General features: G+C 39.6%; 1 protein-coding gene across 2 annotated transcripts in view; it reads right to left on the bottom strand.

The window, feature by feature from the left end:
* Nucleotides 1-9,314, bottom strand: part of shprh.S (SNF2 histone linker PHD RING helicase, E3 ubiquitin protein ligase S homeolog) — a 49,455-nt gene extending 40,141 nt beyond the window's left edge. Inside the window, exons 1-6 of one of the 2 annotated variants that reach the window (XM_018265224.2) lie at nucleotides 9,157-9,314; nucleotides 4,835-5,457; nucleotides 4,573-4,702; nucleotides 3,163-3,381; nucleotides 633-711; nucleotides 96-246 (exon numbers count right to left, since the gene is read on the bottom strand). In XM_018265224.2, coding sequence (XP_018120713.1) covers nucleotides 96-246; nucleotides 633-711; nucleotides 3,163-3,381; nucleotides 4,573-4,702; nucleotides 4,835-5,440 — 1,185 coding nt within the window. In that variant the 5' untranslated portion in view covers nucleotides 5,441-5,457; nucleotides 9,157-9,314. Of the gene's footprint in view, nucleotides 1-95; nucleotides 247-632; nucleotides 712-3,162; nucleotides 3,382-4,572; nucleotides 4,703-4,834; nucleotides 5,458-9,156 lie in introns of those variants that run through there. The other variant, XM_041564436.1, reaches the window with a different exon arrangement.
* Between the last annotated feature and the right edge of the window lie 13,374 nt (nucleotides 9,315-22,688).

Below are 22,688 nucleotides of genomic sequence, written 5' to 3'. Positions count from 1 at the left end.
AACTATTTCTGTAGAAGGGTTTCTTTTTTTTACCATATTATATTTTATACCCCCTCCCTTTGCAGTGAATTATTGTTACAAGGCAAGCATATTACCTCAGGTAATGTCAAAACATCCTTCTTGACATCTTTCCGTGGGTGACAGAGTATTAGACTTAATACTTCTACTGTCTTTCCAAGCCCCATTTCATCAGCTAAAATACCCCCAGGCCACTCATGACCGGCAACAGGACGTTCTCGAATAACACTAAAAGTAAAAAAGGGATAAAATATAGACCCATAGTGAAAACAAAAAAAAAAAACTAAAAATTGTGCTGTCAATTTGTCACTGTATAATATTTAGTCAAAAAATTATTTCAGACTCCTTGTGCAATAAGTAAAAAAAGAAGGGATCTCCAGTATCTCAGCAATAGTTAGTTGTTTGCAGTAGAAAAAAAATGAAGGCTGAAGAAGTACACTAAAATCATTAATACAATCTATTTGGAAAAAAATATTATAACGCATTGACTATAGTTAGTTGCTGGTTTTAGAATAGTGATGGATCCCCTTTCTGTATTAAAACAATAGTGATGGCTCCCATTTCTGTATTAAAACAATCAATGAAAATCAGTAAAAATATGCTGCTCAACTTACCAACCAGTGAAAGGGTTATAATAAATTGTAACTTCTTCCAGTGTTGAGACTTCTCGCCATAATGGGTGCAAAGCATTTTCTAGGTTCAAAAATAATATAAGCAAACCATTTCCTTTTAAATCAGTTTACTGTTTGTATCCTTTTAAACAAACTGGTGAGCCCTATATAAACAAGCCACTCCCTCCCCAAGCTGCATCCTTTTGTCAGGCTTTTAGAGAGAATGCAACCCATTATACAGAGCATCCAAATGTTTGATGAGTTTATATTCATATGCAAAGCCAACAGAAAAAACATTTTGTTGGTGCTAAAATGGGGTTATTCTTTCTCCCAAACAGGTTTCCTGCTGTACACAGTCAAAGATGGACAGTTTTTCACAAGTATGGGATCTTTTATCCAGAATGCTTGGGCCCAGGGGCTTTAAGGATAAAGACTTTCTTGGCATTGGTAGAGAGGAGATCTAGCTATTGGTGTATATAATAAATTGAATAAAAAAGGATCTGACTTGCGTCAGTATATTAGCAGTTAAATAGAAAAGAGAAAAAAGATATCCCTTCTTTATCAATCAAAGCATATTCACATTCAGAAAAAGTTTTTTTAAAACCACGGCTTCTATACAAAAACAGGATGTTTGCACCTTGTGTCAATGTGTAGGATATTGTTGTATTATTTGTCAATAGTGTACCCTTTTAGGTATTCATTTACTTTCTTTGTTAACCCTTAGGGGCACATTTACTTAGTTCGACTGAAGGAATAGAATAAAAAATACTTCGAATTTCGAATGATTTTTTTGGTTACTTCGACCATCGAATTGGCTACTTCGACTACGAATCGAACGATTCGAACTAAAAATCGTTCGACTATTCGATAGTCGAAGTACTGTCTCTTGGACCCCCTACTTCAGCAAGTAAAACCTACTGAGGTGCAATGTTAGCCTATGGGGAAGGTCCCCATAGGCTTCCTAACAATTTTTTGATCGAAGGAAAATCCTTCGATTGATGGATTAAAATCCTTCAAATCGTTCGATTCTAAGGATTTAATAGTTCAAACGATTTTTCCTTCGATCGTACGATCGTAGGAAATGCGGTAAATCCTTCGACTTCAATATTCCTAGTATTTTACCTCGACCCTAAGTAAATGTGCACCTTAAAGTGCCTTAATGCTATTTAAAATTTAAGGGGACTTGTTGCGTAATAAATTCTTAGCAGCTTCTTATCTTTTTTCTATCTTCGGGACCCCACAAAGGTGGAGAAGTCAGGGCTTCTGAGACTGTGGTCTCAAAATTACCTTATCTGACTTTTAAGAGAACTAGCTATCCTACAAAACCACAAATCCCAGGGCCCTTAATAGGGATTTCTGAGCAAAGACCAATAGAAAACCATTTTTCCAGATTATTATAAAAAAAAAACAAAAGTTCAGTTAAAAATGGTTTAAACCATCTATATAAGAAGCTGCCGACGCGCGTTTCGCATTAGTTTTTTCATAGGCAAAGGATAAAGACTTTCTGTAATTTGAAACACCAGTCCATGAAAAACATGCAAACTTTAAAAAAACCACTTATGATTTTTACCAATTTGGTGTTACACTAACTTAGCTGTCATCAAATACTGTACTATTTATTGTTACAGACAAAAAAAAAATCAGTGTTGTTTAAATGGCTCTATAAGAAACTATACATATTCTGGTGATTTCAACATAATGGGTTTCTGGATTATATTTGCATACCTGTATAAATTCAGAAAGTAAAGTTTGATATTGCTTTTCTGGCTAAGCATACAAAAAACACCTGTCAGAGATGACTAGTTTGAAATGTAATGCTCAGTAAAGCCAAGTAAATCCAGTAAGGTAACTTCAGCTCCTATGAACTAAATGCCTGATTGCATTTTGTTTTTCCTTGACCTAAGTAATTGGGGGGAAACATTTAGCTTTTGGGGTTTTCTGGATAACGGATCTTTCCTTAATTTAGATCTTCATACCTTAAGTCTACTAGAAAATTATTTAAACTATAACTAAACCAAATAGGCTGTTTTTGCATCCAATAAGGAGCAATAATATCTTAGTTTGAATCAAGTACAAGGTACTGTTTTTATTATTACAGGCAAAAAGTAATTTTTATTAATTTAAGTATTTTGATAATATGGAGTCTATGGGAGATGGCCTTTCCATAATTTGGTACTTTCTGGATAATGGGTTTCCAGATAAGAGATCCCATACCTGTAAATGACAAACTGACATGATAAAGTGTGGCCATAGCCTAAAATGGTTTGCAAACCTAAATACAGGTGGAAAAATATAACCATACACAAAAAACATGGAAATGTTAGTAAATGTGCACTTTAATGACTGGAAAAATATAACTGAGAAAATATATTCACATTTGGTGAAAATTAAATTTTTACTCAAATTCACACAAAGGAAAAATGCTGCCTTACGTTCTTAAATGGCTGCTCGTTGACAAAGAAAAATGATTTGGAATAATAAAAATATAACAGGCAGATGTAATATGAAATGCAGATGGACTATTTTTACTTACCAGTTGAAGGCACTTCCATGAAGTTTTCTTTTTGTAACATCCAGTTCACTGCTTCATTTTGGTAAGGCCTGAGCACTGGAATTAAGGCTGGGTGTTGGACCTCTTGATTCAAAAGGTTGCCTTCTTGTTGGTGTTTCTGCCTCACATAGTCGTAAAGCTCTTCAATGTTTTGCCTCTCCAGCTCTCTGTCAGACTCCTCCTCATTGTCATCAATGACATCTGAATCATCAGATCAAAAGATGGTTTAATCGAAAATCTGCAGTTGGGAAAGTTTACTATAGCAAAAAGAAACCGCAACTCTTCTGTCAATGATAGGAGTCATGATCACAGGGAAGGCCCATTTATCAAAGGTCGATTTTAAATTCATGTGAGTTTTTTTAAACTCTAATAAATTTGAATATACTCGAAATTCGATTGGGAGGTTATATAAGGAAAAGAATTGAATATCAAACACTCTAATGAATATTACTGACCCTAAAACTCGAACTTGAACGACAGGAAGGCTATTAACTTCTTCAAATGGGTCACTGGACCTCTGCCATTGATTTATGCATGAACTCGGAAGGTTTTAGGTGATGAATAGTCAAATTATTCCCAGGATATAGGTTTTATAAATCTCGAAATGCAAATTTGAATTAAAACTCGAATCAAGTTTGGATAATTCACAATTCGAATTTGAGAGTTTTGACAAAAAAAAAAATTTTTTAATTAGAATTTACTATTCGACCCTTAATAAATCTGCCCCTCAGAGAAATCCAATGCAACTTCCTTTTCTTTTTTTATTCCTTTACTTATTTTCTATACCATGTGTATTACTAAAAAGATTTCTTTCTTTAGCTGGCCATAGATGTTGAGATTTTTAAAAGATCAGATCCTCAACGTGAGACCACGATTTTCTCGGAACGATCGTACGAATTGACCATCAACTAAAAAGACCAATTTGCCAGGAAAACAAAGGGGAGCTGCCTGCTTGACCCTGCAAACATAGATAGATTGCACTGGGACCGACAAAGATTTTTTGACCTGGCCGATCAATTTCCTGACAGATGTCGGCCGAAAAATCGTAAGATGTACGATCGTTCGAATCCCACTAACCGCACGATAATTTCGAAGGATTGGTCGGACTTCCCTAAAATCGGTCGTTCGGCAAGAAAAATCGTTGCGTCTATGGGGAGCTTTAGGCTTATCTAAAAGTCAATAAATAGATAATAACATGAGTATGGTACACTACCCAGCTGTGGTGAGCAAAAAAATCTGCCAATAATTTATCACATGCAGAGGGCATTCATAAAGCCATCAGCTTCAGACTACACCAACCCAATGCAATTGTAGGCAATTATTTGGCCCCATAACAACCCACAACTTCAGTGGAGCCTTTTTCAGTTATTTTTGGATTCTTCCTTTGCCCACCTGGAATAGGAAAGTTGTAAAACTTTTCCATCAGTCTTTGCATGAGAATGCAAGCTTTTCTCATCCTTCCATTTCCTTGACTCAAAAATTCAGGTTTTGACAAGCAAGCTTCCAGCAGGTAGATTTCAACCTGTAAACCAGAGCATTCAATTCTGATATGAAAATAGCATAATGATATGTGGTGAAATAGGGTCCCTAAACATTAATGTATATATGAAAATATGAGTAATATCAGTAGGCTGACAATTTACTGTACAAATACCTCAATAGCTTTAGACTTTGCTGGTCTGTGATAAAGTGCAATCATTTTCTTCTTTTGCAGCCATCTTAAGTCTTCCAGCAGATCATCACAAAGCAATGTTTTCACCTGGAGCATCTCTACAGAACTGCTGAAATTTGCTCCTTCATCTATTTCCTCATCTTTGTCATGGATGCACATCAGCAGCTGAGAAGAGCAGGGTTTCTCTTTAGTTAAAGTGAAGCTTTGTCCCTGCAATATACTATGAGCATTCTGCCCAGATGAAAGATATAGGCTGAACACACCAAGCAAGGCTTTCCAGCATTCCTCTGTAGAAACAGGAGAAATTAACATGCTAAAATGGACAGACAAAGGCACCAAAGTTGGTGTTATGTCCGATTCAATTTGACAGGGAAGGTTCAAAGGTTCCATAACAGATTCAGAAATCAGTTTTTGCTCCAACTTAGCATGTTTGACATCATGAATTGAGAATGACGTGCTAGTTCCAGGATTTTCCTCCTCTAGTGTAAAGTCTTCTAATCTCCTATCTTCATGCATATTCCAGCGGTGAAGTTTCTTTTCTTCATCGCTGAGCCTGATCGGAGGGGCGCGCTTCCTACGACTACTCATCTTGAAAGTGTTCCCGACTAACAAAAGGGGAAAAAAAATGAAATATCAAAAGGAGCAACTGATTAAACTGCAGATATGTAATCTTTAATCCAGAAGTTTACCCAGACCTCCACTGGCAGAATCTGTGCCGAGGGTTAAGTATAAAGTATGGGGCATTTCCCCGGGGGGGGGCAGTTAGCCTGGGGGGTCTACCTGGGGTGGGGGTATGGGCTTTTTTTATACAGGGTTGAATTCTGCTTTAATAGTATTTTGTTTAAATAGTTCTTCATTCGTGCCTGATTATCTATTTCTCAGAAGAAAAAATTACAAGTTTTTAACAATTACAATGCTTCTTCTGAGGGAATAGGAACATTTAAAATAATGTAAACAAACTGAATGACATTTATTTTCCTTCCTAATAACTGGTAGGGTGCAGGATAAATATACATGTGTGTATGTTTGTATGTTTAACTATTTGTAAAGCGATGTTAAGGAGCCACAGCACTGTACAATGATTAAAAGTACAATATATTTATAAAATTATACACGGTGAAGACAAATCACACAATAAATATACATACCTCCCAACATTTTGGAAATAAAAAGAACAAAAAAGTTGGCGCACGCAGCGTGGCAAATATTTTTTGACAATGCCCATTTTTGCGGGCACACCCCCTAATTACCATGATCATTTTACAATATTTGGCAGGTTATGAAAATTTGAACACATTTCTGTGTTTTTTTTTCAGTTATTACAGTTTTGCTAATGAAGGTGAATTGCCCTTTAAGTTGCAGCTTCCCCAAGAGACCTGTTATCTTATATTACTTATTTGCTTATCTTTACAAAAGTTTCCAAGTGCAACTGGTGGCTATTCTGGGCTCTCTGCCAAAAGCCAATTAAGTTAGAAACATTGTTTCTTTTTCTGGCTGTTCAGTGCAGAGAACAAGTTTCCAGTACAAATGAGGGACTGCAGGTTGAGCTGTCTAAAGAGGGACTGTCCCTCTAAAAACGGGCAGTTGGAAGGTATGTATACACAGAATTCATATCAGGACGTAAGAGACATAGAGGGAAGGGGGTCCTTGCCCCGTAGAGCTTACAGTCTATACAGATAAAAGGATATGGAGGACCATATACACTGCAGCATTTATATACTTTGTGATGGGCAGGCAGACCATACACAATGCAGTCTGTAAATACTGTAAATGCTGAAAGAGCAGACAGGCAATAAAGACTGCTGGGCACATACTGGTATATAGTTAAAGGATCTATCCTTTTCTTTATATGATGAGGATGACATGGCACTGTGACCAGATCCACTACACGGATTTTAAACATGAAGGCATATATTGATGGGGGAGGCGAGTGCAGGGTCCATACAAGCTGTTGGACAGACACCATGGAGAAGTATATTAGTACTGATAGAGGTAGAACACTGGATACTAGCACATTGTCTAGTGTGTATTACCATACCGGGATGCTTCTAGATACTAGTACATTATGCACAGTATTAGGATCAAGTGTAAGGAAATGTTTTATTACTATAAAATGGACTTTGTGGGAGATGGCTTTCCTGTAATTTGGAGGTTTCTGGATAAGGGATCCCATGCCTATCTATATCAGCATGATGAGATTGCACACTACATTATAAATACGACTTGCATTGTTGAAGTCTCTTGATACCAACATGTTACACAGGGTAGTAATGTCACCAGATTGAGAGATAACAACTTACGCCAGGAAATTATGGAGATGAGGACCCACTATGGCCATTTATCTGACCTTAAAAGAACAGTAATACAATAAATTACAGTCACATAGGCAAACACACCAGTTTACCAGTGCAGGCCAACAGTACATTATATTGTCATTCTTTCAAAACACTTTAATTTTTTAGTGTTACTGTCCCTTTAATAACAGCCTAATAACATGGGCTTAGGGGACATCTATGCAGAACATCTAATATATCACTGACACGTTTGCAAAACTTTTATAACTGAAATGCTAACCGCTCTATACTGTAGATCAGTACTGGTGTGAGTGTAGTACACTATAAAAACATGTATGAAAAATACAATATTACCACACGGAAATGATTCCAAACAGGAACAGAGAGCTGAGAAGGGGGGCAGAGCAGCTGAACAGTACAGGGAGGGGAGTGAAAATGATTGGCTGAATAACAACAGAGGCGGGCACTATATAGTTAGAGACCGTCTGCAAATACCCAGACATTTGGGGAACATGAAGTTAGAACAAAAGCTAAAAATGATGGTTACCTTGTGTTAATGTTTTATCCGTTGTTTGACAATTATATATGGCTTCTGCATGACGTCTTGTTCACCCATACATGAGACCTATGAATTGCTCCCTGCATTTATGCTTATACCACCTATCTTCATGCTTCCCTTGTTCTTACATCACAGAAGTGTTTATATTATTTCTGAGGCATCTATTCAGTAGTAAGACTCCAACATTTACATTCAGTATGCCATTAAAGAGGTTGTTCACCTTTAAATTAATTTTTAGTATGACGTTGAGAGTTATATTCAATGTCAATCTGCAATTGTTTTTAATTCTTTGTTATTTGTGGTTTTTGATTTATTTAGTTTTTATTCAGCAGCTCTCCAGATTGCAATTTCAGTTATCTAGTTGCTAGGGCCCAAATCACCCTAGTACCCTTGCACAGATTTGAGTAAGAGACTGGAATAAAAAAACAATGCTCTGTAAAGCTACAAATGTATTGTTATTGCTACTTTTTATTACTCATCTTTCTAGTGAGGTCCTCTCCTATTCCAGTCTCTTATTTCAACCAATGCACGGTTGCTAGCGTAATTTGGTCCAGCGTCGGACTGGGGGGCCTGACCAAGCCACAACCCCCTCCGGCGCCCCCGCGACTACCTTCTCCTTCTTGCAGGCACACAGAGGTCCAGGGAGGGAGGTCAGAAGCCACGCTAATGGCTTCGCACAGGGAGCTGGTCTGGGCCAGTGGGGCCCACTGTTTTTTTTCCCGGTGTCCTACCGGCCCAGTCCAACCCTGATTTGTGCAAGGAGCAGGTCTGGGCCGGTGGGGTCCACGAGTGCCAGGCATGGGCGCTCTACCAATGAGGCAAGTTGATCCACTCGCCTCAGACGGCAGTGCTCCCCTTGGTTACCAGAAAATATAAGCGGCAACGGAAGCCGCCTCAGGCGGCATATAGGCGCAAATCGGCGCTCGTGCCAGGGCCCTCTGGGTTTTTTTCCCTGTGTCACACTGGCCTAGTTCTACCCTCAGTTGGACCCTAGCAACCAGGTTGCTGCAATTGTAAATTGGAGAGCTGTTGAATAAAAGCGAAATAACTCAAAAACCACATGAAATCCAAATCAAAATCATATTGTCTCAGAATATCACTCTTTACATGACACTAAAAGTTAACTCAAGAACCCTTGAAGATATGTGTTTGTATAAGAACATAGTGCTGAGGATTAGTATCTTTGGGTGCCTCTGTATTACACAGCACAGTGCACACTGTATATAATACAATCCTGATATGTATCTGTATATATGAAATTCACAGGTCATTTATAAAGGATATTTGGAAACCTCAACAATATAACTGTACATAGTAGACTACATGTATCTGTATGTCTGTTTTCCACTGGATATAAACACATTACATATTCTGTACCTCTGCAATGGGAAATCTCCATAAGGTTACACTGCAAATAGAACTCTTTCAAAATAAGTTCTCAAGATACAAACCTTGTTTTCTGACTGGCTAACGTGCACAGCACTGTTCTGTTTCTGTCTCGATCTGCTACTGCTCAGAGCTTCTTTTTCCGTCTACGATTCAAGGTCCGAAGAGTTTTAAATTTTAAGACGATCCCTAGCACAAGCCCCGCCTCTGTCGTGAGTCAGCCAATCGCTGCCACGCCCCTGTGAGCGCTCCCAATCATATGCCGTCCTTCTGAGCACGCTGTTCCTATAGGGTCACAGTCACAGAAGAAATATAAACAGTGGCACAGCGCATTATAAGCACACTGCAGAAATCATGAATGTGCTTGTTAAACGTTATTGGGGAGTTCTGTGGCCGTGATAAATAGTATGCAGGCCAGAGTGTCTTCTAATTGGCTTCTAGATTTAGCTTGGGGTTTGATCTGTCAGGAAGGAGCCACTCAATATGTTTTATGTGTGGAGTGTAAGGGAAACCATAGGGCTCATGAACTCCCCACAGAAGTGCAGTTAACTACCATACAGCAGACCCATAGGCAGGGTATCAGGCTCAATTCTTTTACTGTCTTTCCAAATCTCATTTTATCGACTAAAATACCAACAGGTCATTCTTAAGTAACACTGGATGGAACAAAATGATGCACAGAATATAGATTAATAATGACTGGCATAAACACTCATCTGAAAACAAACATTTTTGTGCTAGTTTGTATGTGCACTGTATTCAGTTATAGGAATATTTCAGACTGGTTATTTCCCTGCTTAGACTGTATATGGTGCCTAGCAGAATAATAACATAGCTTAAGAAAACAATTATCAAGTACCTCCCTTTTCCATGCAGAGTTTATGCCCTTTCTGCCATATGGCTATAACGCTCTGGCTATTAAATACTTTGGCACAGATTCTATTATCAGCACAAAACCTGAGTAATTTTGCAAGGGTTACAAGTCCTTAGAGCTGGTAAAATATCTGGACAGCTAAAAGGCAAAACAGGAGTCGAACAGAAATAATATCAGAACAAGGTAGGAATACTGTAACGACTCATTAGAAGAACCAACTAAAAATGCCATATTTTATATAATGACCTTATTGCACCAGCCTAAAGTTTCAGCTTCTCAATAGCAGCAATGAACCAGGACACTCACATGCTCAGTGCGCTCTGAGCAGCTGTTAAGAAGCTAAGCTTAGGGGTTTTTGCAAATGATCAGAAAATGAGTTTGTACTGTAATATAAGCTGATGCTACAGGGCTGATTATTAAATTCTGATGCTAGTTGCACTGGTTTATGTGATGACATGTAGTAATTATCTGTATTAATTATTAATCAGCCTTATATTGTGACATTTTTATTCTATATGAACTGTATATTATGAGTGGGTCCCTAAGCTCAGTAAGTGACAGCAGCACAGAGCATGTGCAGTTAACCAGCAGAAAAGAAGATGGGGAGCTACTGGGGCATCTTTGGAGGCACAGATCTTCACTGCTAAAGGGCTGTGGTTGCCTTGGGCTGATATAGAAGCCCAAAATATAATGTACAACATTTCTAGCTACACTTCTTTATTAAGCTTTCATTTAAAAGGCTGGTACAGACAAGGCAAGCATGAGGCAAAATTTAGTCAGGAACAGGTAAAATGGTCAAGGCTTAGGCAAGCTCTATAACCAGAAGCCATCTTTGGCAGAATAAGAATGGTTTTAAAAAAATCATTTGTGGCAAAATACGAAAATGGTGTCACATCGTTGCACATCTTCACGCTACATGTCGCCTGTGTATGTGCAAAATGACTGGAACTGGAGCATGAAAGGTAAGGAAGTGCAATAACCCATAGAAAAAAATATCCCTATTTCTGGAAGATGATTTAAAGCTTGAAGAAAAAAAAATCATCTGAAAACCTTTGTACAAAATATGTACTTGGCTAATTCACTGCTGTGAAGAACATTAGAGAGAGGAATGTATGTTTAGCAGGGGGATTAAAGCCCAACAGAACAGCCCAGAGGACAGATTTGTTAGCAGCAAACAGGAGAAGAATTCCAACATTGTTACCACTGATGGAACAACAGAAAAAGGGTTTGGTAGTCTAATAGATGTAGAAAAAATAGTAGACTGACCTCAACCCATGATTACAATGAGTAAACTAAACTCTCTTAGAACCCGGGGGTGTATGCCATCAGGCCCAAGCGCCTTGTCTACATTAATTTTCATTAAAGCTTTATGAATCATATCCTGAGTTAGCCACTGACTAGATTGAGCTGAGCCATCAGTGCAGCTATAAAGTGAGCCTGGGAACTCAGACTCTTCTATTGTATACACTGAAGAAAATTATTGATTTAGCACATTTGCTAAATCAATTGTGAACAGTAATGCTTTAATATCATTTTAAATGACAACCATTTTTTGTTTTGAGTTTTTAGCTGAAAACATAATGCCAAAATCAATGCTCTGAATGGCAGCCCTCAAGGCACTAGAATTAGCTTTTCTGAAATTCATGTTTTTTTATTGCCCCAGTGTACAGTATATTTGTTTTTTGCACCAGACAAAATTATGGTCACTATTACCCAGGGGTTCAATACACATTTGCTATAAGTTCTGGGTCATTAGAGATCACTAGATCCAGAATAGCATTTTTTCTGGTTGGCTCCTCAACAACCTGTGCCATAAAACTGTCATTCAACAAGTTTATAAATTTGTTCCCATTAACTGACCTAGCAGTACTGTTGCTCCAGTCAATATCTGGGTAATTAAAATTATTATTATCATTACTTTACCCAAACTAGCAGCCTTTTCTATTTGCATCAGGAGCTTAGCATCCTCCTCATTTACATTAGGGGGTCTATGGCATACTCCTACAATTAATTTGCTGGACTCTTTACAATTGGTGAATAACTCCACTCATAAGACTCTTGCCCCCTCATTTTCTAATATAAACTCCTCCCTTATACAATTTTTTAAATCATGCCCAAACAGACATGCCCCATCTCCTGTTCTATTGTCTCTGTCCCTCCGAAAAAAAAAGTATATCCGCTGATATTAACTGCCCAGTCATGCAACTCATTCAGGCATGTTTCAGCCACACCAATCACGTCATATTTTCCCTCCAGCACCAGCACCTCCAGCTCTTCCATTTTACCAGTCAGACTCCTTGCATTTGCAAGCATACATTTAATATTGGTACCATATTGAACAAATGACATGTGGTCCTCCCTATCCTTAACAGTAACCCAAACCAAATCTCCTCCCCCATTTTCCCTTACTTTGCCCACTATCTCATCTTACATGTCTTCCACTGAATCCTTTACTGACCCCCCCCCCACACCTGGTTTAAATCTCTTCCAACCCTCTAGCCAGAAAATCAGCCCAGTTCTCCAAAAACTCAAAACCCTCCTCCCTACACCAATCTCTCAGCCACGCATTAATCTCCCTAAGCTCCTGCTGTCTATTTAGCATTGCTCTTGGCACAGGTAATATTTCTGTGAAAATAACCTTGGAAGTCCTCGCCCTCAACTTTACACCTAGTTTTTTTTAAATCGTTCTTAAGGACCGCTGGGTCTTCCCCAGCCCCTCCCAATAACCTGTCCACTCGCCGAACCCTAGCACCAGGCAAGCAGCAGACTGTTCGGCATGAAGGGTCCTTTCAGCAGATTACCCTATCCACCTTTCTAATAATTGAATCCCCAATAACTAAAACCCACTGACCTCTCTTACATGTAAATACTGCATGGAACTGCTGCTCCAACACCACATACATGTGACAAGACACACACTGAATGATAATAAGTGATATCAATAATGATATCATAAAGAGTACTTTTTGCCTCCATTTTTATCGAGTTATCTAAAGACTGAAACTTAAATCACAGCCTCGGTAGATGCTGATGCCCTTGTTGAGTCTCATTAGTGTAGTGACGGGTTTTCTGTTCATCATATACAAAGCAGGGGAACTGGTTTTACATGAAAAGCACATCACCAGCCTGGCTGTGTTTTAAAAGGCAGTTGGTGAACTGGGAAAGATTTGCAACCATGGGTAGAGACCCACAAATGGGTCCCCATGCTGTTTAGGGTAATCCCCATAAATAAAATGTGAGATACCCTTCCTCAATAAAACATAGGTATTAAAAAAGATACGTTTGGTTTTAAGACAATTTTTGGTTCTTAAAGCTTACCTTGGGTTGCAGAAGAAGAAATGTTTATTTTTAGAATTAGATTAGAAGATTATTATCTTTAAATATAGTAAATTTATGTCATCTTGTTATAAAGTTTTGTTCCAAATAAGCTGAATATTGTTATATCCACTGAAATTAGAGCACTTGGGCACAAAGCTTGCGTCCTATTTTCATATTTTAATTGCTTTGTTCTTATGAGAATTACAGTCTGTTAAAACCATCTCATTATTTTAATAACAGTGGGTGTACGTCATTTTGTATTTTTGGGGGGCACCCACAGACACACCAACATGAATTTTGAGAACTTTTAGTTAACCATTTGCCTGTTTCATTCCTGGAATATAAAATCTTATAATGATGTTAGTGACTCTGCCCTTTACAAAGAAGAATAGTTATTATCATTTTATTTGGCTATGCTTCAGGCATTGAATACTGATTGCAAGCTCTGTGGTGCATGGTTTATGCCTTTAAAATTGTCTGTATTGAAAAAGTAAAAGTCATGTTTATGCAGAAATTAACCTGCTTGCCTGCACTGTTGTTCTAATACATTTTGCAAGCTCTTACAGCTATCTGGTGCATGTGAAGTATGAAAATGCATGACATCTTCTGCAATGATTTTATAATATTCCTTAATATCCCCCCATCTGTGTCATTCCACTGTTTTAGTACACATCAGTAGCTGAATATGGGTTGGCATTTGTCAATCTTAAGTCTTGGTGACTAACACAGATATGCCGCTGGGCTGGATTCTGGTGGCTGCAATATGCACCAGGTGTTGTGCATATCTAAGACTGAAATCTTTTCAGGGATGAAAAAATCTGTCTGACTTTAATGATTAATGACATAGCAGATAAAAAATATTAACAGTTACAATATTCTTTTATCCTTTATTTATATGCCACCAATACATTTACACAAAACATTAGAAAGACTATTGATCATGCATATCATTCCCTGCCCGAGCATACAATTTAAAATTCCTATTAAATTCACACAACAATTTCAATTTGATGAAGGATCAGTTAACCTGCCTTTATGTTTTTGGAGTGCGGGAGAAAATCGGAGTTATAACATAGCCCATGTAAGGGCTCATTCCAACAAGATTATTTCCTAAAAATTATTCTACTGTACTTTATAATTTAATAAAATGTCATTTTAAATAGGTCATGGCCTCTAATCCAACCCAAGATAATCTCAGATGCACTCTGTTTACTCAGACATGCCCTGATCTGACCAAGGTCGAACCGAGTCACCTGCCATGCCCACCCTCTTTTGGACCTGTGAATCTGGACAGTCCCATCTGTTAGGGCAGTACTGTGTATTTATTTTTTTAAGAAACAATGTTAGTTTAGGGACCTATAGGGTTCACCTACCGGTTTGGTTATTCCCCAAACTAGTTTGGAAATCCCTTATTTGTTAAGGAAGTCCTGGTCCATGTAATCTATGTGCTGGGTGGGATAGTATTGCCTTTTGGCCCCAGGAGTGTAGGGGCTAATTTTCTGTTCATGTTTAATATAGTACTTACTTATTGGAATGGGTACTGTACAATTTGGATGCTGCTGGGTAGCTTAGGACATAAGGCCCCAGTAAAGAAGAGTACCCTATGAATCATCCCTTTAGTAAAAGTCAACGAGCAGGGACTTTGTGGACAAATTATAAAAAGTGTCAGATTTGTTTTAAAAACAATAGGCAAAATGTATGTTCGGCATAAGCCTCATTTGAGCTCATGTTGAGCTGTCTATTTAACCTCACCTGATACACTTTACTACGTGAGCAGTACTCCTTTGATGTGTTAAACAAAATCTGTGTGTATGGTTAAGAATCTCTGACGTAGTCGAGCAACACCACTCCCTTTTTCATGTTAGAAATAAATCCTAAACTTGATATTGTTTAACACAGACTAGTGTATCCGTGAGGTTTATTGCCTTTCATGCTGATGATCAGCATACAGCTGGAGCACATTTCTCCATCTGAACTGTGTGGTTAGCTGCTGAAAATTCCCATTGCTATCAGCATGAATACTGTTTAGTGGTGAAGATGGATCTTTATGCCTTGCAGTGTAGTCTAATCAAATATGCACCCTCCCACTGGGTTACATACATTGTTTTGTTAAAATCCTTAAATGTAATACTGTATGTTTACCACTATATAATTCTGCAAGTCTAGGTATATCCTAGGATTCTGTGTTTCTTCCAAAAATGTCTTGGCATTGCTGCATTATACAGTTCCACATTATGCCAGACCTTTAATTAACCACTGCTTTAGCATACAAGCCGATCAGTGTGTTGATTGATAATAAAAAGGTACAATTCAACCTTTTCTTAAATAAACCTCATGTAAATTCGTACTGACAGCAAAAGTCGAATTAAGGCCCAGGGATTAATATAGTGTGGGGAAAAAGACTGACACTTTTATACTGTAGAATTAAGTGACTATTCCGTTGACATAATGTTAACTGGATTTTCATTATTTATATGAATATTTTCATGTTTGTTGCCATGGAGATGCTTGTGAATTTTAGCAGTCCATTCTCATTTAGCATGTTTAACCCTTTTACGGTTATTATTTTTTCAGTGGCAGTAATGCACTAATTAAACTATTTTGGGCCCTATGAACAGAACAAACCTGCTGTCATTTTCAATACTTCTTAAATTTGGTGGATGTGCATTTTGATATTTACCACTGGATCAAGCTAAGAGCTGGCCCTGTTTTGCAGTTGGGAGAAGCCATTTCCAAAGTTTTTCCCTGGCAGGTCTATAATTTGCCAGGGTGCCAGGTTTCTCTAGTCCTTAAAAAAGTAAGCCACCACATGTGCTTGGTCTCTTTGGACCCCACTTGCTGAAGGAAGTGTTTGGGGCCTTCTGGACCTAAGGTGCAGGTAGGCCTCAGTTGGAGGATCAGTGTCAGGAAATATTTGAAATAGCAGTGAGAGATAGGATCAGGGTCATTAGTAGAGCAGCCATAGGCTCCATTGAAGTAGCCCAAAGGATTAGTACCCCATTGTGGAGGGTCGGACTGGCGGGGCCTGGGTCCCACCGGGGCTGCTGTCCCAGGGCCCCCCTCTGGCCCCCCTGCTGCGCATGCACACTAAGGATCTGGGTGCGGATCTGGGCTGGAGGCAGGGTTGGATTCGCTCCCTACGTCTCTGCCTTTCATCCTGCTGATGAAAGTGAGTGCTCTCACATGCGCACACGAGCGGCGGGTGGGGCGATCGCAGCAAAAAAGCAGAGTGCATACCCTGAGGCAGCAGCCCCAGTTTGACCCTGGCCAGAGGGGCCCACAAGAGCTGGGGACTCACCGGGATTTCTCCGGTGTCCCACTGGCCAAGTCTGACCCGTCCATTGTGTCACCCACCAGTATTCGGAGTCAAGTGATTAGTCTCAGAAACTGGAGATTCTAATAATTCACCACTGTGAGCATTAGCTAGCACTAGTTACTAGTTCACCTAATGAATTAGTACTACCTCTGGGTTGTGTGTCTAGGATTTACCTAGGATTAAAAAACCAATTGGAGGGCACACTTAATTTACCCCAGCTCATATCTATAGACATAGAAGTCAATGGGAAGTACAGAATTCTGCCATTTGAATAATCAAATCTTCAAATGGCTTAAAAGTGCATTAAAATTAATAAATTGTTATGAACCCAATTGTGTTTCTTTCGCAAATATGCTCAAAATCTAGCTGCTTGGAAATTAGTGGCAATTATGTGTGACATATTTACCATGACTACATGATGTTTTGATAAACTTTGCCCTAAATGGGCAAAAGTACAGTATGTGGAGCCTTGCCTGTCCAATATCATCCAAATAAATGCATAACCGTATTACTATGCTGCAGATACATAGTTAATATTATATTCAGTTATATTCATCATCTGGCACTGTAACAATTGGTTTATTATTCAATATATATATATGAATTTATGGGCAGTATTTATGAAAACTCGAATATTTTGCATTATTTTAAAAATAAAAATTCAACCTAACCACATTTGGCTTAATTTGCTAAAAAATTTAATGAAAATTGTAAAAGTCTCAACAAAAATTGTGCGACATTTCGAATCGTACAACTTTTTTTGAATTGTATGTTGAAAACCTCAAATTTTTCAGGTTTACAAACGATAACCAGCATCAAACAGCTCGAAACCCTCAAAGATCATGAAAGCAAAAAAATGTTTCAATTGTAAAGGGGACATCTGCCGTTGACTTTTACATGACTTCAACAGGTTTTAGCTGGAGTATTTTTGGATTCGCTATTTTTAGTAGCTTTGGAGCAATGGAGCATAATAAATCTTGAAAATTGTTCTTTTTGAAATAATTTTTCATGTGTTTTCTAACAGCACAATTCATAGTTTAGTATCCAAAGAAATGTATTTTGAACTATGTTGTATTGGACATACATATCAAGAAAAAAATAGTTTTCCTGAAGTTTATGTAATGTCATTGTTCTTGTTAAATCTGATTATATAATGGTTACCGTTTACTAGGCTTTCCATTACTTGAACATCTGTGAACATTTCTGTCTTATTTTTAACGGAAAATTCTTGAAAGTAAATATTATTGCAGCAAAATAAAATGAAAAAAAAAATCCCTTTGAAGGGATTATTACTTTCTATTCTAGCAAATTAAACTCCCTCATTATTAATATGTACCCTAACTATATTGGGTTTTTTTTCATCTTCCATAGGGGCTGATCCTTTTCATGTATATAAAATGAGGTAGGTTTTAACAAATGAAAAATTCTACTTAAGGTTATTTAGGCTTTATGTTTATTTTTTTAAATAATCTCATCTTTTATATTTAGCTTCAAACCATCTCTAACGCTTCAGGTTTCACCAATAACAACAGACTGGTCATCAAGCACCGTTAACTTAACCTCCCCTTTGTTTACTCTTCTCCCATATGGAATAGTAGTTTCTGAAAATGCTAATACTTTAACCGTATGTTTTAACTTCTATTTAAGTTGTGTTTAAGTTGTTTATTCCATCAACACACCTATACTTTTCTTCTTCTTTATAAGTAAATCCTTTGTCCCCCCCCATCTTGAGTGCCACACTCTTGAAAAAAAATTATATTTTCTCCTTAAAATTATTGAAGGTTTCCTTTTATGCACACTTTTTTTAACCTACTCAATCTTTTGACACTATAGACTATATCACAAAAAAAATAATCTTAATTCAGCTGTTGAAAGAGACTTTTTAAATCAAAATCACCAAATACTTCTGCAGGTAATAGCAGTCCATGAAAAATAACAATCAATCCCTTCAATTATATTTGTTCGTGTGACATTTCTAGGCATTTTAAACAGGCCTTTTAGTTTTATATTACTACAGGTATGTAGTAATATATATTACTTTTATATTACTATAGGTATGTGATCTGTTATCCGGAAATCCGTTATCCAAAAAGTTCAGAATTATGGAAAGGCCGTCTCCCATAGACTCCATTATCAAATAATCCAAATTTTTAAAAATGATTTACTTTTTTTCTGTAATAATAAAACAGTACTTTGTACTTGATCGAAACTAAGATATAATTAATCCTTATTGAAAGCAAAACCATCTTACTGAGTTTATTTAATGTTTATATGATTTTTTTGTAGTTTTAAGGTGTGAAGATCCAAATTATGGAAACAACTGTTATCTGGAAAACCTCAGGTCCTGAGCATTCTGGATAATACACATATCTGTGTATGAATTTTAAAGGAAGCTTTGGGTCTTTTCAGCCCAATATAGTTATGCCATTGGTGATAAGATGGGGATTATGTTTTGTATTATTTTGATTAGGATAAGATTACAATAATTACTTGCTGTGTAGCAGTTATATCACATTATAGGACAGAATGGCCAATGGCGGTTAAAGGAGGAATACTGTGAAAAAATTAAAACATATGTACTGTATATATTCTTTATAAAATAAGCCTTTTTACAATATTACCTTGATTAAAAATGTTGAACTAGATGTATGCAAATGTTCATTTTAGACAGAGTGCACCATCTTTTCCTCAGTTCAAGTCAAATTACCAGCAGCACACCAAGTCCGTTGTAGTGATGCAAAAAAGTGATTTATTTAGCCTAAAAACACATATCAAACGGGCAACGTTTCGGGCCCTCAGGACCCTTTATTAAGCATCTTTTCCGTAGGACTTGAAAAGAATGAGAACACTGCCCCTTTTAACTCTCCAGGAGGACTGAAATTACATGATAGAGGACAGTTCATATTTCTCCTAGTAAACCACCTATTGGAAGGTTTCCTTGAGCATTACATCCCTATGGGTGAAGAAGTCCCACAGACTAGATAAATTAATGACTCTCCGCCTGGACATTCCTAAGACAGCTTGGGTATGCTAGTGTTTTCCTCTATGATTAATCTTTCCTTAACACATTATTTGTAAGAGTTATGGTGTCTGGTTTGTCTGGTTTGACATTGATACCGCTGAAGTCTGAAGGTGTATTATGTTGCATCAGATGTTTTCACTTTGGTGATCTCAGGAATAGCTGTTGATCAAAGCAATATTCTTGCAGACGAATGGGAAATTTGAGTTCCAGAATATTTGGCTTAACAGTTTTCCAAGGGTTTTGGCCGAGAATTAAGGAATTTATTACATGGTCTCAGTGTCACGATCGCCGCCCGGAGCAGGGTAGCTACGTGGGTAGCGGCGCCGGCGCAGAGACGCCTGCGCGCAAGTGCGCAGGCGCGAAGACATCACAACGGCGCGACGGACGCAGGCGCAGCGCGTCGGTCGCAGACGTGCTGACGCCGACGCAAGGGCGCCAAAAATCCCCTTTAAAAGGACGCCTGAGGCGCCAAGATGGCGCCCGAAAATAGGATCTCGTTCCTGTATTGATTCCTGGGTTCCCTGTTGCCTTTTCCTGTTATCCCTGAGGATATTCCTGTTTAATCTCTTGTTGTTGACCCCCTGCCTGGACTTTGGACTTTGATTATATTCTGCCTGCCCTGTGACCTGTTGCCTGAACTCGATTACCCTTTCTGCTTAATCCCTGGATACCACGATCCTGATCCCTCCTGAGGGGCTTCCTCCTAAATCCGGACTACTCCCCAGAGGGAACTCCCGGTTCCCTGACATTATTTTCGGGCCATGGATTCCACTGAGGAAGCTCAGCCAGATTTCGGCAGGGCCTTTCGGGGCCTGCATTCCCGCATGGAGGCGTATGAAGCCCGGCAGAGTTACGTGGGACACACGCTGGAGGCGATTCTGGAAAAGCTCTCCTTGTTGACACCAGCGACCCCCCTGCCGGCACCTCCTCCGCAAGCGGCTGCTGCCATGGCTACCCAGCCCTCCACTTCTGGTCCACATATTCCTGCTCCGCCTCTCTACGATGGCGATCCTCAAGCCTGTCGAGGATTCGTGAATCAGTGCCAGATTCGATTTGCCCTACACCCCACTGAATTTGACTCTGAACGTGCCAAGGTGGGGTTCGTGATTACTCGTCTGGCAGGGAAAGCTCTCGAGTGGGCATCTCCACACTGGGAGAAGCAGTCCCCACTGATGGATGACGCAGAAGCATTTCTCAAAGAATTCCGGATTGTCTTCGATGCTCCCGGCCGGGTGACATCCGCTGCTTCCCGTCTGTTCCAAATCCGCCAAGGGAGTCGCAGTGTAGCGGAGTATGCTATTGAATTCCGTACACTTGCTGCTGAGACTCGTTGGAACAACGACGCATACCATACTGCATTTTATAATGGTCTCTCCCTTCGCATCAAAGATGACCTGGTCTCCCGTGAATTACCCACGCAAGTTGAAGACCTCATCGCCTTGGCTGTCAAGGTGGACACTCTTCTGAGAGAGCATCAAACCCTGAGAGATCGTGTCAGGAAGTTTCAACCCATGTTGGCACCCCGCTTCCAGAGGCCTCTCCTGCAGGCTCCTGTCACCCCGCCTGCCCAAGCATCCATTTCTCTCCAGGAGGAACCCATGCAAGTAGGACGAACTCGCCTCACTGAACAAGAGAGACTCCGCAGATGGATGTCAGGCCTGTGTCTGTTTTGTGGCGGACATTCCCACTTCGCCAATGCCTGTCCTGCAAAGGCTAAGAGTTTTGTACCCCGAGGTATGTCTATGGTAACTCATGTAGGGGGCACTACTCAAAAGTCTCAAGATTGGTCTCAGGGGAAGACCCAAGGAAACTCACACAGGTTTCTCCTTCCCTTCCAGATTCGTCTGACTGAAAAGACCATCTTCGGGAATGCTTTCATCGATTCCGGAGCTGGGGGTAACTTCATGGACGCTCTCTTTGCTAAGTACATGGGAATTCCCTTATTTCCTTTGCCTTCTCCCATGAGGATCGTCGCTATAGATGATAAACCCCTGGAGTCTGTAATCACGATGACCACTGGCGAACTACTTGTGCAGCTTGGGACCCTGCATAAAGAGAGACTTTCGTTTCTTATTATCCCTTGTCCCGCTGTTCCAGTTGTTTTGGGTCTCCCCTGGCTGCGCCTGCACAATCCCACCATAGACTGGTCCACAGGGCAGGTTTCTCGTTGGAGCCCATTCTGCTTACAGCATTGCCTTCCTGCTAAACCCCTCAAGAAGGTAACTATCTCCTCAACCGAGTTAAAGTCTCTTCCCTCCTGTTATAAGGAATTCTCCGATGTGTTCTGTAAGAAGTCTGCGGAATTCCTTCCTCCACATCGCTCCTACGACTGTCCTGTCGAACTCCTGCCAGGAGCCATGCCCCCCAGAGGCCGCACTTACCCTCTCTCTCCTGCTGAGACTACCGCAATGAAGGAATACATCCAAGAAAATCTCCAGCGGGGGTTTATCCGCCCTTCTACCTCTCCTGCAGGGGCTGGGTTCTTCTTCGTGGAGAAGAAGGACGGAGGTCTTCGGCCATGTATAGATTACCGGGGCCTGAATAAAATCACTGTAAAAAACAGGTACCCTCTGCCCTTGATCGTAGAGCTCTTCGACCAGCTGAAGGGGGCGAAGATATTCTCTAAGTTGGATCTCCGGGGGGCGTACAACCTCATTCGCATCCGTGAGGGTGATGAATGGAAGACGGCTTTCAACACTTGTGACGGGCACTATGAATATCTCGTTATGCCCTTCGGCCTTTGCAATGCCCCTGCCGTCTTCCAGGAGTTTGTTAACGATGTGTTCCGGGATCTCCTAGGAAGGTTCGTAGTCGTGTACCTGGACGACATCCTGATCTTTTCTAAAGACCTAGAAAGCCATCGCTCCCAGGTGAAGGAGGTACTCTCTCGTCTGAGGAAGAACTCTCTCTTCGCCAAGTTGGAGAAATGTGTCTTCGAGGTGTCCAAGATCCCCTTCCTAGGATACATTATCTCTCCTGAGGGATTTGATATGGACCCTGTGAAAGTGTCTGCCATCCAGGAGTGGCCTATCCCGCTGAGTACCAAGGCTATCCAGAGATTTATCGG

The sequence above is a fragment of the Xenopus laevis genome, chromosome 5S (assembly GCF_017654675.1).
Source record: "Xenopus laevis strain J_2021 chromosome 5S, Xenopus_laevis_v10.1, whole genome shotgun sequence".
Taxonomy (NCBI): Eukaryota; Metazoa; Chordata; class Amphibia; order Anura; family Pipidae; genus Xenopus; species Xenopus laevis.
Note: the sequence above shows the minus strand (reverse complement) of the source record. Positions and strands in the feature narration are given on the sequence as shown.